The sequence below is a fragment of the Nesoenas mayeri genome, assembly GCF_963082525.1.
Source record: "Nesoenas mayeri genome assembly, chromosome: 8".
In the NCBI taxonomy this organism is placed as follows: domain Eukaryota; kingdom Metazoa; phylum Chordata; class Aves; order Columbiformes; family Columbidae; genus Nesoenas; species Nesoenas mayeri.
The window spans coordinates 19,173,729-19,194,417 of NC_137554.1; the positions used below are offsets into that span (position 1 = coordinate 19,173,729).

The 20,689-nt window shown below is 55.0% G+C and overlaps 1 protein-coding gene across 1 annotated transcript; it reads right to left on the minus strand.

The window, feature by feature from the left end:
* Positions 1-771: 771 nt before the first annotated feature.
* On the minus strand, positions 772-14,245 carry OLFML2B (olfactomedin like 2B; the record flags this gene model as incomplete). The annotated part of the gene is made up of 8 exons (XM_080348895.1): positions 772-1,373; positions 1,775-1,951; positions 2,403-2,972; positions 3,829-4,057; positions 5,859-6,026; positions 9,423-9,530; positions 12,808-13,071; positions 14,102-14,245. The coding sequence occupies 8 exons, from the start codon at positions 14,243-14,245 to the stop codon at positions 772-774; spliced, it is 2,262 nt and encodes a 753-aa protein (XP_080205021.1).
* Positions 14,246-20,689: the final 6,444 nt, after the last annotated feature.

Here is a 20,689-nt window from a genome sequence, read left to right on the forward strand (position 1 = left end):
CCCACAGCTCCCCGACCTGGCAACCCCACACCCGGCCAAGCAGAGCCTTCGCCCAGCAAATGCCATAGGGGACTATTTCAGGTTACAAAATGAACAAACAAAAGCCATCTACACGCATTTACAATGTCCCCCTCCTGCTGCCAGGTAGCCCCAGATGGGAGTCAGGGCTGGGGGTGTGCCCAGCCCCCCAGAGCAGGTTGCAAAGGGCAGAGTTGCGGCCAGAGGGGACAGTCCTCAGCATAAGTGCCAGCACCAGGGGCTGCCAGAGCTGCACTCTCAGCCCCATTGTACAGCATGATCTCCGAAGGGCCTGCTGGCCATCGGCTGGGTTGATGGTCCTGAGAGATGGGACATCCCCATGGGACACGCACGCCCTCCACCAGGGCAGACGGACATCAGTATCCTGCTGCGATCTGGTGCCTGCAGGAGAAAGGCCAGCTTCGCACCCGGTTCTGGGGCTCCTGCTGACCATCTTTAGCTAAAAACCTCATCAGGAGAGCAGCATCTCAGCCACCTCCTCCTCTACAGGCAGGAGAGCCAGGTCTGCCCTCCAAAACCCTCCCCACGGGAAGGAAAAAAAGAAGTAAAGTTACAGCAAAAACAAAGGGGGTGGTTCTGGCCTGGGGATTGATCTACAATCCACCATAAAAAAACGAGCTCAAAACAAAACGCATCATTTACTCTTTGATTTGTACAAAATAACAATAAAAATAATAATAAAAGGTGCTGGTGGCCCCTGGCTCGCAGTGCCCCACTGTGGCGGGGTGGGTCTCAGTAGGCAAAGATGACATGGTAGGTGACTTGATGCCCATTGTCCCAGGCATAGAGCAGGCGATCCTTAGGGTTATAGTCTATCTGCGTGGTGTAGGCATACTCGTTCTCAAAGAGCAGCCGGGGGATGATCTGTGTGTTGGTATGTGTGTCAAAGGCATAGGAGATGTTGGCATTCCTCTTGTTGTAGCTGTCAACTGCGTACAGGACCCCGCAGATGACAAAGCAGTTCCCATAGAAGTTCTTCCGCAGCCCCGTCCGCCACGTTGTCTCCTTCTGGGTGCTGAGGTCGGCTGCGTTCAGCTTGCTCAGCACAATCACCTCCTGGTTGAAGCCCTCATAGCTGATGGCCGGGTAGATGATCCACAGGCCGTTCTCATCCACGGCAAAGTCCACGTCCGAGTGGCCTCGCCACCGCCATGGGGTGGACTCCTCATAGGCCACGTCGTGCAGCATAGCCCAGGCGGCCACGTACCGCTGCTTAAGGTCGTATTTGATGATGTTGCGTGTGAAGGCTCGGTTGTAGTAGAAGGAACCATTGTAGACAACGTGTCCCGTCCCGATCCAGCTGTATGGGAGCTTGTAGGAGTTGCTCCAGCGACCTGCAGGGTGGAGACACCTTGTTGGTGAGACCTTCTCTTTGCTTTCACAGAATCACAGAATGGTTGGGGCTGGAAGGGACCTCTGGAGATCATCTAGTCCAACCCACCTGCTAAAGCATGTTCACCTCGAGCTTTGGGGTTGGTGGCCCTGCTGCCAGCACCCCTTGCCCCCAGTCCTGCCTGCACTCCCTCCCTGGCCACAGCCACAACCCGGTGTGGTGACAAGCATGTCCAGAGCCACCACAGGCAGCCTGACCTGCCCCATGCTCTGAACCCCACACGCCAGGTACAGGTGTCCAAGGGTGGCAGGTCCCCCACAGTGTGGCTTCCCAGGGAATGGGGACGCTACTTGGACCAGCCAAGCGATGGCTGGCACAGCATCGGGGATGGCGCAAGCCCACCTTGCTTGAAGTTGTCCAGGTTCCTGAACTCCACCAGCGTGTTCCCGTAGTAGTAGTTGGTGACGTAGATCCGCTCCTCCCTGGCCAGGGGGTCCTTCATCCAGGCCCCCTCGTTGCGCCCATAGGTGTTCTGGGTGGTGGGCCCTGAGATGGTGGACAGCGTGTCCTTGCAGCGCCCTGCACAGGCAGAGAAAGGTTTGTAAGGTCCAAGTAAGGGTGGCCATGGTCTCCCTGATCCTGCTGGGAGTGTGTGGGCATTGCCCCCACTCCAGCCCCCCCAGCAGGTACCCCCGCTGCCTCAGCCTGGTCTCAGCCTCACAAGGCCTAGCAGCTCCGGCCAGATTCTGCAAACATCCCCGACAGCCTCAGCCATGTCCTTGTCCCAGCAGAGGCTGCTGCCTGTCTTGGGTCCATCCCCAGGGAGGCCTCTTTCTCCCCTGCCCAGCCCTTCAAACTAGGAGGAGACTACAGTAGGTTCCAGAGTTAACAAATGAGTAAAGCTGGTGCCCCAGTAAAGCGCTATCTAGCCACCACCTCCATGACACATTCCACCTGTGACCAAATCAAGGTGTTCTACGCTCAGCCCCCCACATACAGCTGGATCAGTGCAGGACACTCAGGTACTCACCAATTATGTTCCTGATGTCCTCCTCCTCCAGAGCCTGCTTTGGGGTGGCAGGGATGGTGGGGCTGACTGGTGTTGCAGGGGTGCTCGCCTGCTCCCATGCTCCTGGGCTGCTCTCCAGGGAAGGGCTCATTGTCATGTCCCTCAAGGTCCCAGCAGTTGTGGCCACGGCAGGGCTGGGGACAGCAGTGGTGGCTGTGGGCAGGCTCTCCTTATCTGTGGCCATGCTCTCTGTGACTGTGGCCATCACTGTGCTGGCCAAGGCTGCTGGTAGCTGTGAGGTCCCCTCCTCTGCCAGCCCCACCAGGGCAGTCGTGGTCTCTGGGGTGGGGGTCAGCCGGCTCACAGCAGTGGGGTCCGCGGTGGGGCCCATGGAGGTGGCAGGGGACAGAGGCACGGTGGCCGTGGCGGCAGTGTCGGCAGCTGGCGGGGTGGTGGGGTCGCTGCCAGGCATGGGTGGCCATCCCACCGGGGAGGGCTTCCTCATGCCCTTGCCAGCCCTGGGACTGGGCCTCAGGAGCTGGTCCTCGATCAGCAGGTCCACCGTGTTGTCCCCGCTGAACAGCTCGTCTGCTGCCAAACACAGGCACGGGCATCAGCCCCACAGCAAGAGGGAGCAGGTCCCCTAAGGCCCCTCTCTGCCTGCCCCACTGCTCTGGCTCCTCTGCCTGCATCTCTAGGCTTTCTCATACTAAATCCATGCAATTGTCCTCTTAATTTGCAGCCAGAAAAGGGCTGCACAATCAGCAGGGGTTGATGGTGCTCACATTAGGAGGTCGGTGAGACCTCATCACATCCATGTCCACCATCTCAGGCTGAGTGGAGTGGGAGGTGATGGAGAGTGATTGCACCCTGCCAGCTCCCAGAGATGGGGCAGGATGGAGACAGCTGCAGCACCCAGCCAGATCCCACCCACCCGACCCGGCTGCCAAAGCGGGAGCATCATGGGGACCACTCAGGTTTCCAGCCAACACGGGTGCCCCGTGCTCCTCCTCGTCTCAGGGGTCTCATGAGCCAGCCACAGCTCCGAGCTGCCTCCAGCACCCCAGCCTCCCGGGATGCCACACAAACCTCTCAGGATGCCATTAGGCAGCCGGATTTGCAGGAATAACATATGTAATAAACCTGCATTTACTTTTGGAAAAGTGTTGGTGCTGGGCATTTTAAGCCAAAGTAGTGACCTATGTCCTTAGCTCCCAGGAATTTTCCGTGCATAACAATGCTGCACAACTCCCTCCCACAGGCCCCAAAGGCTGCACAGCAGTGAGGTACAGATCCTCCCACCTGTCCCCCCCTCCAAGCCCTCCTCCCCGAGGTGACCCCCCACGGGCTTTGCCCATGCGTTCCCAGGGGACAAGGGGGTTAACGCTGGTTTTACTAAAGGATGCAGCCAGCCATCCCACCAGACACGGCTGCAAACCCAACTCACGTTGCTCCTCAATGTCGTTCTCCGAATCGGTGGACTGAGCTTTGTAGTAGGTGACCCCTCGGACGATGGTGGGCTTGGAAGGAGGCCGGCTCCTCACATGCAGCTTCCTCTGCAAGAGCTGCTTGGGCTTCTCATCCTCTGGAGAGAGGTGCAGCTCCGGGAGGGACTCAACGGAGTTGATCTGCTGGGAGATGGTTTCATCTTTCAGGAATCTTTCTTCGTACCTGCCCTGGAAGAGATGCAGGAAGTTGTTACACGATGGGTCAGAACAGCCAGGTTTTGAGGGACAGGGCAGGTGAGGCTGGCCATCCAAGCACTGGGTAGGATGCTCTGTCCTTCTTCCTTTCTCAAGGTCACCCTCAGTCACTTTTGCCCAGGGAAATGCTCCAGGACACAGTAGGGGCAGCAGATCAGCAGCATTGCCTCCATCTGACCTTCATGCCAATCTGCAAACCCAGGACCCAGTGCTTAGTAAGGCACCAGCTGTGGGAAGTGGGGTGCAGGATGTGTGAGCAGAGCCAGGGGACCCCGAGGAGGCATTAGAAAGGTACATCCCTGGGTACCACTGCTTGCATGTCCACCCGCCAGACACCCCCTTGCACACCAGGGACTGGTGCCCGTAGCTGCAACATGCAACATGCACCCAGCTTTGGTGTAGCAGAGAGGCTGAAGACACCTTCCCAGCAGGGCTGGGAACCCCCAGGACAGGGACTGGGAACCCCCTGGATAGGGACCAGGAACCCCATGCTGAAGCAGCCACCAGCTGCCACAGCTCATGCCTGAAGGATTTCATCTCATTAAAGGAAATCGGAAAGACAGCCCAAAGGTTGAAGTGCTGCCCATTTGGCTGAGAAGACAGTCTCAGGGTTCCTTTGCGGCCCTGCTGCAATTAACAGCGAGCAAAGAGGAACACTGGGAAATGAGGTCACTCGGGGTAATAAAAGCCCCACGTTTGCTCTCCTGCCTGGCCAGGCTGGCTCCTCTCCAGTGGGCAGCGGAGCTCCTGCTCAAGTTACGGCCTGGGGAGCCGGGGGCGAGGTGCTGGGAGCGCTGCCGGACACCCTCTGCCATGGGTACAGCCCCCCCGAGCACAGCACGCCAGCACATCATAGCCAGTGCCGTTTACCCACCCACTGACCCCCAGCGTGTCTGAGAGTCCCCCCTTATCCCCATCAGGTCTCATGGAGCCCACCTCTGCATAGGACCCACAATGTCTGTTCCTGGTGCCAGGATGCCCACGTGTGGGCTGTCCTCAGGAGCCAAGCACCCCTCTTTGGAGCTGGAAATGATGCAGCAACTGTTCCCCCTTCCCCAGACACCTCCTCCTACCCTGAAGGCAGGATGCTCCAGCAGCCACCCAGCATGGTCCAAAGCAGTGTCAGGCCACCCTAGATTGCACCACCGAGGCAGAAAGGGGGGTCAGGACACCCTGGGTGAGCCTTTTCCCAAAATACCCCTCTTACCCCTCTCTGGGGCAGCACAGAAACCATTGCTCTGAGCAGAGGATGTCCCCACGCTGTGAAGACCCCACAGGGACCCCCGTGGTGTGGGGCTGGGCACTGGAGCCAGTGGGACACCCAAATCTCTGCCCGGAGCCAGCCAGGCGCAGGCGCTGGCTGGGGAGGGGTAATTGCCTGGGAGGGAGGGAGGGCGACAGGCTGTCCCTCCACCGAGCCCCCAAGCCCTGCTAATCAAAGGCTCCGCATTTCCCAGCGCTTCCCAGCCGGCCCCACAATGACATCACTCTTTCCGAGCAGCACAGCCGCCACTGACCTCAAAACCCAACAGCCCCGCGGGAAGGAGGGAGGCCGAGGAGCAGCCTGCTCCTCTTCCCTCCTCCATCCTGGCAGCAGCTGGGCTGCGCTGAGAAGCAGGCTGGAGCTGGAGACACAGAAACAGGGTCAGGTGGAGCAGGGAAGAAAATGACCCTGGGCTGGTGGCCTGCTGGTGGCCACATCCAGGGACACCCCCTGGGCTGGCTCCTGGGTTGGCGGTGACCTTGAGCCATGCCACCTTCGGTGCGGCCGTACCTCTGTGTGCATGTAGGCAGCCTCGGCGTCCCGCTGCAGCGAGCCCTCGATGTCAGCAAGGCTGTTGGTGATGAGGCGGGAGCAGTTCTCCCTGTCCCTGCGGTGTGGATCCTCCTCCACACTGGCTCCTGCCCGGTTGGCTTCCTGCGAGAAGTTCCTGGCCATGCCCTAGGAAAGCAAGAGAGGAGATTTTACCACTCACGTAAAGACAGGGGATGCTCCACAACCACCAAATGGATGCTCCACAGCCAGCAAGTGCTGTGCTCCCACCCTGGACTTGTGGGCTTCTCTGTGGAGCTGGGCACTTCAGTTGCTAAGAAAGTGCCCCTGACACCAGTGGGGTCCAGAAACCCCATCCCTGGTGTGCACATCCCAGACCCACTCTTTGCCATGGGCCCCCATGGAGCAGGAGAGTGGCCTAGAGGTTCTTCAACACCCATCTTCAGCCATGCTCACCAGCTGGTAAAAGGAAGAGAAGACAAGCTGAAGTCCCAGTCTTATGTCTTTGCCTGTACTAGTGAGTTCTTCTCCCATTTATTAATCCCACTTTCCTAGCAGGGTCCCATCCTGGCTGGCCACTGCCTGCTTGATCCCCAAGGCAAGTCCTCAAGGTTGGCATCCCCCTTGTCTGGTTTGGAGCAAGAGAAGCATGAACTTTCCGAGCTGCCTGCCAGCTCCAGACACAACAGCACCCCTCAGGGCATTGGGACATGGCTCTGGGCTCTTCTCCCCACTCTGCCCCACTGCCCAGCCATGCAGCTCCTGAACTCAGGGACGGCTCCCGCTCCCCACCCTTCACTCTCACTAAAGAGAGGGAGAATCTGGGGAGACGGAGAGAACCAGGGATACTCAGAGAGCTGTCCCGGACCCAGAGGGAGCCGAGGCTGGCTGCAGCTTGTCAGGCAGCCCAGAGCAGGTAAACCCCTTTGCCCTTCACAGGCACAACTTGTCTCCAACGGGTGGTTGCAGTCTCTGCTCATCACTCCTTGGTCTTTTACATCTTAAATGGCAACTGCTTTGAATAGATGGTACATCAATCACTTTTGCACAGAGAGTGGGGGTGGTTCCCCCTGATCTTTCATTTTCAATCTGTCCTGCCATTAATTTCTCCTAAAGCCCACCATGACCTCCATCTGCGACCTCAAAATCGCCAGCTGATGCAACAGCTGCAAGCTAAAGACAAAGCAGAGAAGCTGTCTCGCTGGAGAAGGCACTAGCTCTGCAGACCAAGTGTCCCTTGACTGTCACCTTTTGTATAAAATACCTGGTTATCCTGGAAACAACTCACAAACTTTCTCATGTCTGCAAAAATACCATCCTGAGCTCAGTTAATCCCCAGCCCCCTCCATGGATTATCTGAACTCCCAGTCTCTATCCAGGAATTGTGAGTCTCAGCTTTATCATGCAATTTTAAGGCTGAGTCCAGTAACACAGGGACTCTTCAGCAAGCATTTTGCTGTAGTAAGAAAAGGAACGGGATCTCACGATGCTCTCCTAGGAGCAGAAGCAGCTTCAACACCCTCCTCCTTTCGGGACGATGGCTGATTCCAACAGCCATGGACCCTTATCACTTTTTCAGTGTAATGTTTGGCTTATGACCTGCTCAGGGATAAAATCTGTCTCCCCTTGAGCAGGGAGGCACCACCACAGCCTGGTCTGTGATTCTGCTTCAGGCTGCTCAGCTGCTTTGCTGGGGAGCAGCTGCCAAAAGCATGCCCACCTGGGAGGCCGATGCTTTGAAGCGATGCCAGTCTCTTGTTCAGCATCTCAGCTGTCTGTTGTATCAGATCCCATGGCTGATGCAGGGCATGATCCTCCTCTCAAGAGGAATTTACATGTTAAGCCAGCAGCAGGAAGCATTTCACACCTGCTGCCTGCACTGCCTGCACCAGCTCTGTCCTGCTCCAGCAGCATCAGGGAATCTCCATCTCACCCAGACCTCTCCTGTCCTTCCCCATACCGTCCGAGTGCCTGCAGGCAGCTTCAGCTGCTTGTTACATGATACTGCAGCCCCGCTTCTAGGAAATTAAAGACCCAAATCTGTGAATCCTCCCCTCTCAGACCTTTACTGCCCCATCTCTGGGCAAACTACTTCAGCCAGACCAAGCTTTCTGCCCTTCTGCCTCACTGCAACGGGCTGCGAGCAGAGCAGCTACGTTGCCAGGTCACCATGATGTGCCCAGACAGACAAGTGCCACCAGCACTGCTGATGCTGAACAGACAGGAACACTTGGGTACCAAAGAGCACAGTGAAGTAACCACTTGTGCCATTTGTCAGTACCCAAACCCCAATGCTGACCTTCCCTTAGGCTGCAAGTCAACCGTGAGCCAGGTCTTTGAGGAATCTGCACTCCCTGCTCACCAACTGTGGCCATGCCACTCTAGTCTGACCCGCTTAAAGGTGACAATGTCTATCAGCATCACTTTCAGTCAACTAGTTCCAGTTGCCCAGGGCAGGGCTCAACCCGACACCAGATCCAGGGCTACCAGTGCCACTGGAGAACAGCCTAAACCACAGGAAGAGCGTGGGATTGCAAACAAAAACACTGGCGCTTCGTTATTTTTAGACCTCAAAAGCCCTTTTCCCCTCTTTTGGGTCAATCACTGTGCTTGGAAACCCAGAGTCCCCCAGGCAAGCGCGCTCCTCTCGGCTGTCTCTTTCCTGACCCCGGGATGGAGCACGCCGTGCCTTCCCGAAACACTTTGCAAGTGGAATTTTGGCTTTATAAATCATCGCCTCTTTGCTCCTGGCTGCAAACGAGTGGGACTGCTCTGCTCCAAAAAGAATGTGGAATTACTGTCCCAGATACAGACCACGGGAGAAAACTCCAGTATTTAATCTGGCAACCTGTTGCTACATAGCTGAGCAAAGCTCAACAAACTGCAAACCCTACATTGTGCTATCCAAAGAAATATTAAACTGTATGGAAGTGAAAATTATTTCACTGGAAGTCTGCTTTACAAAAAGCAGGAGGTACTTTATCTATGTTTTTAGCAGTGCTGAGGGCTCAGCTCTTTTTAAACACATCCCAATATATAACTTTATCCTTAAGGAGTTTGACCTCCTTGGCTACGAGCAGTCCTGGTGAGCGTGTCTCGGTACCAGCCCTGAACCGCTCTCCCCCACATCAAGGAGCACAAAAGCACCTGGTTGAGAGCAACTATCTCACCATCACAGACATAAAACTAAGAAGAGGAAAAACTTAACAGCACACTCTTTGGACCCCAAGGAGATGCTGGTCCTGATGAGGCCACAGCTGGGATCCTGCACCCACTTTGGGCCACGAGAGATGAGGGAAAGTGAGAGGGTCAGAAGACAGTAGGCACTGCTGTGAGGAACAGTGGAGATCAACTTTGGGGAGCCTGGGCTGGTCTAGTTTGGGGAGTTCAGTCTGGTCTAGCTTGGAGAGTTTAGTCTGGTCTACTTTAGTTTCAGCCAAACAGCTAATCAACATTTCTTCCAAAAGGAATGAGGCTCTGAATGCACCAAAGGTACCAAGGGATAGACTTGAGGCAAGTCCCACTGAAGGCAACAACCCTGAAGTGGCACAGGACTTATCTTACCTCCTCGAGCTTTTCCACCCGACCCACAAGTTTGGTTGTGACCGAGTGCAGTTTCAGAAGGTCCAGGCCATAAAAGGCACTTTCCAGCATCTCAACGATGGAGGACAGCTGTAAGGCAAAAGGAGCACACCATCAGTCAGGGGCACTTGCTGCAAAGTGCCTTGCATGGGTTTTACAGCTGAAAAGTCAAGGGTAATGCATGCATCTGAGCACAAGAAGTTTATTAAAATGCAAGTTTTTCCTTATACAGCCCTGCCACATCACTGCTGCAGTCAGGAGCAAAGCATGCAGAATTTCAGGGGTTCGAGAACATGTTTTGCGTGCTGAGGATTAGTAAGGAGAGCACTGCCCTCCTTGCCAGCTCTGAGCAAGCTCTTTCACACTCCCAAAGACTTAGCTGCCCCACTAGTGATGTGACTGGCAACAAGCAAACAGCAGCTCACATAAAACTATGTTTGACATCAAACTCTGAGTTCATGCCACCAATTTTTTTTTTTTTCCAGTAACAAGAAGAAACTTGTTAAAAAGTTTTAAAATGTTCACAAATGCAAGAGTGAAGCAACTGAGATTCAGTGCCAGCCTGGTAAGACTTTGCTTCCCTAGAGAACAACTTTGTCAGCAGAATGTTGCCGCCTTCTTCAGCCTCCCATTTCAGAGATGCCCTGTATTTAACTCCTCCGCTTCCTGCTGTGGGAAGTGTTGCATCCCCGCGTCCTGCCAGCATCAGCCCTTGCTCATCAGTCCTTGGGATCCAGACAGCAATACCCTCGTTCTGCATTTTGTACGGTTCCTGGTGCTCATTTTGCAGAGGACAGATCTGAGCCAGGCACCGGCTGATGGGGTTATCCCCCAGGCCATCCCCTGCCTCAGCTCCCACACGCACCTGCTCTCTCCAGTCCCACATGTCCCCACACATACAGCACGGTACTGCAAACCTTACAGCCCTGGCAGCTCAGAAGTATTTTCAGTGCATGGGAATTACTACAAGGCAGTGACATTTTCTCCCAGCAGCTACAAACTGGTCAACAGAGCTCCATAAACATGGGAGAAGTGCAGGCAGCGCTGCTGGCAGCACTCTGAGTTTCCACCCCAGCCTCTGCAGTCACCCTGTGGAGTTGACAGCAAAGGAAAGATTGTTGGGCCAGATAAAATAGCAGCATGAAAAGACAAGGGCTGTTTTATGGCTATGCATCCACTTTCCACCGAGAACTGGATGGAGATGACCGATACAATGCACACAACCTGCCAGACAGCCACTGGAGACATGCGCTTTCCCTCCAGGCTGGATAATTTCCATCAATGCACAAAAGTTGCAGACTTTATTAACCACCTTCAAAATCTTCCTGAACACCGACTTCTTGCACAGATTCTGTGTCCCAGACCCCCAAAACACACACCATGCCTACAAGCAAGATCCAATTTCAAAAAACTGGATCTTAGACTCAGCTACCCCTGCCAACACCAAGTTGTCCCTCCCCAAAAGACCATGCTGATGGATGCACCGACTCACTCTGTTTCCTTCCCATTACCCACTGTGGACTTTGGTTCCAACTGTCTGAGGGTCTGTTCATTCCTGTGGGACCTTATCAAAGGCACAGATGGGACTGAAACCTTCAGCTGGGAGGCTCAGTGCAGCTTCATAAAGCACAACAGACATAGAGCATGACTGACTCTACACGCTTCCTGCTGCTGAACCAGGCAAGAATGATGCTCATCAGACCAGCAAGCAGAGTAAAACCCTAGGGGCTGTTAGGAACCATGAGGTGGTCTTGCCTGTCCCTCCCAGCCCCTGATGAGCACAGGAGCTGCTCCTCACGAGTCACATAAGAGCTGGAGCTGTGTCCTTTCCTGTCTTCTCCTACGAGAGGTGGTTGTTCCCAGTGAGCCCAATCCCAGGAGGGACTCTGTGCTTGGCGAAAAAGGCAGCCTGTTTCCACAGCTCCCACAGCTTGACTTTCGCAGCAAAGAAAAACCCCACATGTGTGTATTTGGATAAACCTTGTGAAACCGCTTGGCTGTGGATCCTTGCGAAATGAGCGGGAAGCCTGGGCCAGTTCCTAGAGGACCAGCTTTCACACCACAGCTGGCTGTGAGCAGCTCCCCGGTGGGAAGAGGCAGCTGGAGCCAAGGGCGCAGCTCGCTCTGCTTCTCTCGCTGGCTGATGGGCTCTGGAGGGGACGGGAGAGAGGTGTGAGCTGCTGGTGGGGGACTTCTGCCTGTCTCCAGGCGAGGCACTTCAGGGGTAGCTCTGCCGCCCTGGAGGGTGTTTTCTTCCCAAACCACAGAGAGCTCATGGCTCCTTATCTAAGGCCAGCTGGGACATCTTTGCTTCTCCTGCAGGCGAGGGATCACCAAACAACTCCGGACTGGGACTTCTCCTTCACTGAAATGATGGATTGTCTGCCTGTGCCTGTTTATCTTCCCTAGCTGCAGGGGAGCTTGGACAAGAAGCTGCTAACTGTCTGCAGTCAGACAAGATGAAACACATCCTCAAGCTCCAAATTAATAAGAACAAACCCACAGTGGTGGCCCGGGGGGGGGAAGGAGGCTGCCCCACAGCACCCTGCACGCTGCCCGCTTTCCCACCTGAGCTGGGACCAGCGGTACTGCCCCAAGGTACGTCCCATCACCACCCACACAAGTGCCACCAGCACTCAAACTTCTGCTCTGGGGACTCCCCAGGGCTGGAGCAAAGCAGAGACCTGTTGGGGAGGATTTCTACTGCCCTACACAGGTAACACACCGGAAAACTCAGTAGGGTCTGATGCCAGCTGCTAGATCAGCAGCAGTAAGCATCCATGAAAAGTCATGAGACAAACACTGTCACATTTGGAAAAAGGGTACATGTTACTAAAGAGATAAAATACCAAATAGTGTAGAAGTGGCAGCACTTAAATCAACAAAACCCATCCTGCCATCAGCCAGCTGTGTAACACAGCCTCACACTGACGCATCAGTGGCTTTAGGCCCACAGAACCCAAAATAGCTTTTTGCATGGATCCTCAGAAGTCCTTCTGTGTGATGGGAATGAGATCGGGCAGCTGTGGAGCAGAGCAGATCCGTCCCCCCGGGGACACTTAGCGCTGGACAAAGGGCAGGGAGCAGCCCAGTCCCTCCTGGGCTTCCAGCACAGGCAGCCACAGCAGACCCAGGCAGCACAGGATGAATTGAGTGAATCATCGACTGCAGCTGCTCAAAACAATCCCTTAAGCCGAGCTTGATTTTTATACAATACAGGCAGATATAAAAGTAACTATAGGATATTTTTTTTTTTTAGAAAAAAAAGAAGTTTACGAAAAAGGTTTTATAGAAAACAATCGGAAAGAAAAGGCTTCGGAAGATCTTCCCCTCCCCAAAGACACCTGAATTCAAGCTGCTCTCCTACCTTCAGGTCACTGCTCTCCGCCTCCCGCAGCTTCTTCAGCCTGAAGTCCCCCTCACAAGGGTTGAGGGCCGAGGGGGGGGCCACGCACGCACACTTGCAGCTGGGTCCTGATGTGATAGTTTCCACCGTGTAAAAGTCCTCTGCTCTGAAAGCGCCTTCGTTAATCCTTTGGCAGGCACCACGGCCCAGGGGTCTGACCAGGCATTTACACCGACAGTCGGAGCCTTCAGACACAGCCTTCACCTTGTCGTAGTCACCTAAGAGCTGAGCACAGAGCACTAGCAGTGAGCAAATTCCTCATCCTTGCTTCCCCAGCAAGGGACAAGGACACCCTGGACCTCAAGGTCCAAAGGAGGACAATATGGACACCCTGAACCTTGAAGAAACTGGACAGCTCTTCCAAAATCTGCTGTCCAAGAAGTTTTCTAGAGAGTGCAGAGCTTTATGATCCCTACCTACAAGGGGAATATGAACTGGCTTCTTCCAACAGGGTATTTTTTATTCTACTTCGTGTAAAATGGACCTAGTTGCTTTGAATTTTAAATACAAACTGCACCCTGCTGTTTTCTAGTGATCTGTGTCCAGTAGACCCACTAGGTCACCTGCTACCCTGAACAAGATTCCTTTACACAGGTAAACATGGTAAGGGTGCGCTGAAAGGGCGACTGAAAGCCTTAAGCAGTGTAACCTGGTGGTGAAACAGTATTTCTGATTAGGCCCATACAATGCCAGGAATTTCCTTTACGGAGATTTGCAGACAGCACTTCTGAAAGCCCAAGCACAAAAATAACTTCGGCGGTATGTTTCCAATAGTCTCCACGTTAGCCATTTCCGAGGGCAGATAATAGCACACAGTCCAATCAGCCAAATCTAACAGAAACCTCCACCGCATCCCGCTGGCGGGGAAAGAGTCTGGATCCCTCCCCTAAGCACACAAAGAGGCTCCACCAATTCCTCTCCCAAGGAGTTCCCTATTTATTGAGTACCCCCTGGGAAACAATAGGATGGAGTCTGTGAACTACTCCCCGTTGTGCTTCAGTGGGTTCACTGTACCCCGGGTAATAAAATTCCCTGCAGTTGCACTCACCCAGCAGTGCCAGCGAGTGCACAGCATCTCTCAGCACCATCGAGCATGTACATCCAGTATCACCCAGGGTGTGCACAGCATCCCCCGGCTGGGTACCGCAGCACACAGCAGCACCTCCCGCGGTGCGCACAGCCCCGCGCCGCGGGTACCCAGCACCCTCCGAGTTGTCCAGCATCCCCCGAGGTGCCCCGCATTCCCTGTAGATACCTGGGAGAGGATGTTCTCCTGGTTGTCCGCCTCGTCCTGCAGCGGCTCGGCGGAGGGCCCGGCCGTACCGGTGGGGGGAGACCCTGCCCGGCAGCCGGCGCCCAGCACGGCCAGGCAGAGCAGCAACGGCAACGGCCGAGCCATGGGCGGGCGGCGGAGGGGGCCGGGACCGGGGCCGGGACCAAGGCCGGCGCGGAGCCGCCGCTGATCGCTCAGGTGCGGCGCGGCGGGCGGGGCCGGGCTCCCGCCCCGGTCCTCCCTCTCTGCCTACGGTCTTCCCTCCCTCTCTCCGGTCTTCCCTCCCTCTCTCCGGTTCTCCCTCCGCGGCGGGACGGGCCCCCGGGCGGGGCCGAGAGGGCGGGGGGGCGGGGACGGGGCCGCTCCGGGCGGCGCTTCCCACCCGTGGCGGAGGCTTCCCGCAACCCACCCCTAGCCCGGCGGGGCGGCGGCCGTGCGTGGGTCTGGTGCTCAAGCTGCCTCCATGGGAAAGGGAGAGCCCTGTCCCGGGGGGAAGGCTGGGGCCAGGAGGGAGTGGGAGGCTGCGAGGACCTGGGCATCATCTGCTCAAAGCAGGTTGTGATGACCTACTGCACACAGGGCTTCTCTGGGGGGCCACCACCCACCTGGCAGCACATTTTCCCAAAATACCTGCATTGCCTTTCTGCACCAAGCAAACCTGCACATCCCACCCCTGGGGGTTTCCAGGGAGCTGGTGGGGGACAGAAAGCCATCTTTACAGCCTGCCTGGATCATTTTCCATCTCTGGTAACAGCCTGGCTCTCATCCTCTGCATGCTTTGGGTCATGAGGAAGCCATCCTGATAGCACAGTATGGCACACCATGCCTGCAGCTCTCCAGTATCACTGTGTGTGCTGGGGTCACACAAGCAGTTGATGTTTCCAAGACAGGCCCATAGCCATGAGTGCAGACCTCTGCATTCTTACTGAAATTCGGGCTGATGCCTTTGGGAAACAGCCGTGCTCTGGCAGTCCTGTATCCTTCTGAACCTCCTGCCAAACGGAAATGTCCTGGACACGCTGTTCCCGGGGAAAGCACAGGCACAGCATCCTCCACTGCGTAGGTGTCTGCACTGTGGTGATCATATCTGGACCTTGCTAAATTAACGATGAAACCTGAGATTCCCTCACAAACATACCGATGGCAATCAAACACATGCCAGCACCACACCCCAGGTATTGCACAGGCTTCCATTTGCCTAAAAATCTGCCCACAGGTCAGAGAGAGAAACCACAAGCACAGTGGGTAGCACGAGAGGCCACACAAAGCTCTTGCTGAAGCAAGGCTGTGCACCAGCACAGCACCTCCATCCCTTAACATGCATGTGTCCCGAAACCACCTCAAACCTGGTGCCTGCAGCCCTGGGACAAATCACATCTCTAGGGGGGCTCCAGCTCTCACATCCCATGGACAGGCCAGAGCGATGGAGCTGACAGACACAAAGAAAACATCTTGTGTGAGAGAGGAAGTCACTGTGGCACAGGGAAGTTGCTGGCTCCAGGGCCAGGACCACAGGCTTGATGTGGCATGGCGCTGTGCCCCCACCGCCTCCACCCTCCCTGGGAAGCAAAGCTTGTGGAGAAGGGGGCAGGGATGCATGAGTGCCTGCAGAAAGGCTGAACAGAACAGAGCAGGAGGGGAAGCAGCCAGTGAGGATGGGAGGACAAGGACAGACATCCTTTGGGCAATTGGAGAGCTATAAGAAGGCCAAGCCACTTCTAAAAGCCTCTCCCCCACCAGCCTCCCTCAAGGATAAAACATCCCTTGGGCACCAGTTCCTTCAGCTCTGTTTCCATCACTCCATGATGACGACAGCTGAGCTTCTGGAACTAGGGAAAGCTACTTGATTGTCTGACTGTCAGCACAGACTGCTCTGAGGCTGCGAGACTGCGGCTTCTGCAGCCCCAGCTCATGTAGAGCAGGGCCTCCAGGAGACCTTAGCTGGCTCAGACTGCTGGGCTCCTATGCAGCCCAGTCACCATCAGGGTTAGCAGCCGAGAGCAGCCCCCAGAGATCCCAAAACAAGCAGAACCTTGACTTTTCAAGCCTTTTCCTAATGGTCACTTTCAAAGGCTGGAAAAAGAAGGAAAACAAATCAACCACGCTATTTCAGAACAAAAAGGAAGGATTTCACATATTACCGACAGCCTTTGTTGATTTCTTTTCTTTAAAAGGGGAAGAAAGCTTTTCTGGTGGTATTTAGCTTGGGTTAAAGACAAGTTTAAGCCTGTCCTTTCAGGGCAAAAGGAGATATTGACAGGCAGTTTGGGTTCACTGTGGTCATCTCTGAAGTCTGAACATTCCCCTTTCAAGAAAAAAGAAAAACCAAAACCAACCAACAACCAAAAAAAAAAAAGCCCAAAAAATCCACAAAAACACACACAAAACCTCCTCACCAAACAAACAAAAAAAAAAGAAAAGAAAACAAACAAAACCACCAAACCCACAAACATGGGAGGACAGTGGAGCAAGTAAATGTGGCTCTGGCTCTTCTGTCTTGCTGAAAAAGGCTGGCCTGGACCCTGGCCTGAGGAGGAGGCCTCAGTATACCCACACCTGGTCCCATTCTGGGTGACTGGTCTCATGCAGAGCAGGGGCTGCCCTAGGAAGAAGGCAGGTGGTGCTCTCCAGGTGCTAGAAGTTAAAACATCACTGGCTCTGGGAAAAAAAAAAGCAATCAGCACTGTGACAGGCAACAGAGCATCTCTGTGCCTGGAGCTGTGGGTGCAAAAAACGGTCCCCCACCAAGCCCTGCAAAGTATGGCTCTGTGTGCCTTGCAGCTCCCCATGCTGAGGTTTGGGCAGTGCCTTGTCAAAAGCACTGGCAGGAGGGATAGTGTGCCATTACTGGTCAAATCAGGCCACAGATATGATGGTGGGAGACTTAAAGCCTGGGCTGCCCCCGATGCTAGGTCTAGCGAGCGACCCATGTTGATTTTAGCGGATGCTGAGCTTGGCAGGACCAGGGGAGGCTGTGCACGCAGGAGCACATCGAGCCCTTCGAGAACAACCACCGCCGCCAGCCCCAGCCCCGGGCCGGCCGGGTGCTCCCCTGGCCCGGGCACCGCTCCCGGGGGATGCTCGGTGCCGGGCGAGCGGCCCGGGCGGGTTCCCGGGCCGGTCCCCGCCGCCGCTGCCTGGCGGTGCCGCCGGCGGCCGCAGTCCCGCTCCGCGGGGGCGCAGCACCACCGCGTGGCACCGCAGCCCCGCGCAGGGCCCGGCCGAGGGAACGCGGGTGCTGGGGCTGTCACTCATTAACATTCTTTGCAATTAAAACTCTTCATACTGCGGGCAGAGAGGCAGTGCCGGCCTGCCCGAGATCCCCCCGCAAGCCTTCTCCAGGCTGAACAGTCCCAACTCGCTCAGCCTTTCCTCGCTTCAGTCACCTTAGGGGACCTCCACTGGACTCTCTCCAGTATGTCCACATTTCTCTAGTACTGAGCAGCCCAGAACTGGACACAGCACTCCAGCTGTGGCCTCAGCACAGTCCACCTGTGCCTTCCAGAGGGCACAAAGAGAAAGAAGCTGGTGGAGTTTGTCATGATGGCACTGGGGCTCTACAGCTCAGTGGCTGCTGTCAACAGCAGCCAGGGGCTCACAAAGGCAATGCTCCTGTGGCTGTCAAGGGCCGGGAGGGAGATAACCAGGCATTTGAAGTGAGAGGTGGACCTAACAGATGGCACTCACTGGTGGAGAGCACATGGTTGGATGGCAAGAGACCATGTAGCCTGGCAAGGGGCTGCAGCAAGCAGTGACAGTCCCTCGTATATCAGCTCCACCACACAGCTTTGCTGCAGGTGCCCAGGGTGAGGGAAGCTCTCTCCTGCCTCCATCTGCTGAAGGAGAAAACCAACATCATGGGAGTGATGTGACTAGACAGGAAAGCTCATGACGTGACCCTGAGTTGCACAGCAATTTGAGAGGTTTCTCTACTGACCTCAGTAGTGACACTTCTGTTTATGACTGCACGTCAAACAGGAGCTGGGTGAACAGGCACGTGCTCCAGAAACCACATCTTGCTGTGGCTGTCCAACCTGTGTCACCTCCAGGAGGCACAACTACATCAAGCCTGACCTTTCAGCCTCCCTCCTTCAACAAGACCTGGAAAGACAGAGGAGGTTTGTCTAACTCAGGAGACATGTTTACAAGCATGTCTTAGAAATATTAATAAGAAAATTTTAAAGACTGTTTTTAAAAACCTGGAGCAGTTCAGGAGAGTTTTGTAATGTCAGATATCTCAGCTGTCTGGGATGAGCCCCAGGTTCCTAGGCAGGTAAGGTTCAAGCTGGTAAGAGCTTATGAGACCAGTGTAAAGCTGGGTTTAGGAGAACTTGCGCCAAGCTGAGCTGCATAGGCACCTAGTACAAAGCTCAGGACAGATTACTGAAATACGAGAAAAGTGGTACTTCATACAGGTTCTGCCTTATAATCATATTAAGCTGAAATTCATGGCTTCCTATTCCCATACACCAAGCAGTGCCACACCATGGGGCCTGGCAGTTTCCCATCAATGTCAGAGACTTTTTGAACCTTTTTGGGTTTTCTGCACACCACGGGTGCCTGTCCTGTGCCAGCCCTAGTACCTGTGGGGTGCAGGAAGCCCAGTTTCCCTGGCAGCCTTTGAGACCCTACAGCCCTGCTCTTCATCCATGGGAACCCCTACCCCATGGTTACCCCATGTGTAGGCATGGCTGGGAAAAATGAGGCTGGCTAGGAGCCCAGCTTGAGCAGCACAAAAGATGACCAAAATAATCCAAAATAGAGAGTAATGGAGGTGACTGTCCATCCTCCTGACCCCCCCCATGCCTACCCAACTCCTTTCTTCCCCAGCACAGGATGCAGCTATACACATCCTGCCTCCCTGAGATGCCAGCTGTTTGTCCCTGTCCCCACTGCACACTGTAATTAAACCTGGGCAAGCCCCTGTGATCAAGGCAAGGTTCCACCTTGTTGTGTTTCAAAACATAAATCCCCTTGAGCGTACACATCACAACATGCCCTCTCTGCTGCGTGCAGCTGCGCAGGATCATCCCTGCGTTTTGAGGCCACCCAAATGACACTAAAGCCCTGCAACATAGGCACGCTGCCAGCACACCCACACGCTGCCCTGGGTGCCCCACCAGTACCTGGACATGCAGGGACACCTGAACTACCCCTCGGCTTCTGGACCACCTGGAGCTGATCAGCATGTCCCAGCCTTGGTGGAGACTGAGATGGGAAGGGACACACAGGGGATTCACTGCAGCAGCAGCGTTCGCGGTACCACACGTGTGCTCACGCTGCCCTTTGCATGGAGGCTGCATGAGCACCCATCTGCATCCATCACATGAGCTATCACCAAAACCCAGCACGGTCACAAATGAACTTCCAGCTGAAAACGCAAAATGAATGACCTATAGACAAATACTGTGATTTAACAAGCTGGGCCAGAAGGACAGAAATGTCTCCATGCATCCCTGGTTATAGCACCTTGGGCTCACACCATCCCACTGCACCCGAATCCTCCCCGGCTCCCCTGCCTCTGTGCTGACCCAAGAGCATCCCCGCAAAGACAGGGCTGGGGACAGGGCCCGCAGGGGAGGCAGAGGCTCGGGAGGGCCATAGTGCTGTTCACACCTTAACAAAGCAAGGAAGCAAAAACCTTCTGTTTCAATCTCCTAGACAGAAAACACCAATAGAATTTTCTGGGGAAACATCCAACTTGGACAAAAGCGAGTCTCTGTTGGCTGTTTGGCTCTGAGGAAACAAGCCTGGCTCTCCTGCCCAGCTCCAGCCATTCTGGCACCTGCTTTGGGATGTTCCTTGCATTAATACCCTGCTTTGCTCTCTCCTGAGCTGAACCATGGACCTGAGAGCCCACGGGACATGGGTTGTGCCGAAAAATGTGGGCGGAACTTTGCGCATCCCAGTCAGCCCCTGCAGAAGCTGCTAGTGGTCAGCATTTGGCAATGATGGCAAAGTGAGCGTGGGTAAGGTCCAGGATGGACTGCCTGCCTTGCTCCAAGCAATGCTCTCATGGTGTCCAGGACGCTGTGGTTTGATCCACAGTTCTCATACTGGTATGCTTGCAAATGCTGTAAAGGCAACTTCTGCCCTGTGGCAATCGTGACACTGCTGAGCACCTCGGAGGGGGAGACATGGGCACAGTCAAGAGGAAAATGTGGGGAGAAAATAGTGATTAGCAAGGGCTGATAAAGACAGGACCTCTCCTTGTCAGCGGTCTGGGTCATGAGGAGCGTTGGCAGGTCCTGTTGTGAAAAATTACAAAGCTCAACTTGTCAAGCAGCAAACAGCATGCATCAGCCCAATCTGCAGCATTCAGGGCAGCTGACTGAACAGTCAGGGTGGATGTACTGGGGCAGGTCTCTCCAGGACACAGACACAACATGCCATCAGCAACCTGTTGACGAGGTGCCCTGGCACCACATCCAGACACAGAATCAGCACCACCAAACCTGTCCAAACATGCTCCATCTTTGCCCTGGAATAACAATAGGAGCTCGCTCCACCAGTCAGTGCCTAGAACTCACTGATGATCTTGCAGGCTCATGGGGGACCCAAGGGACATTT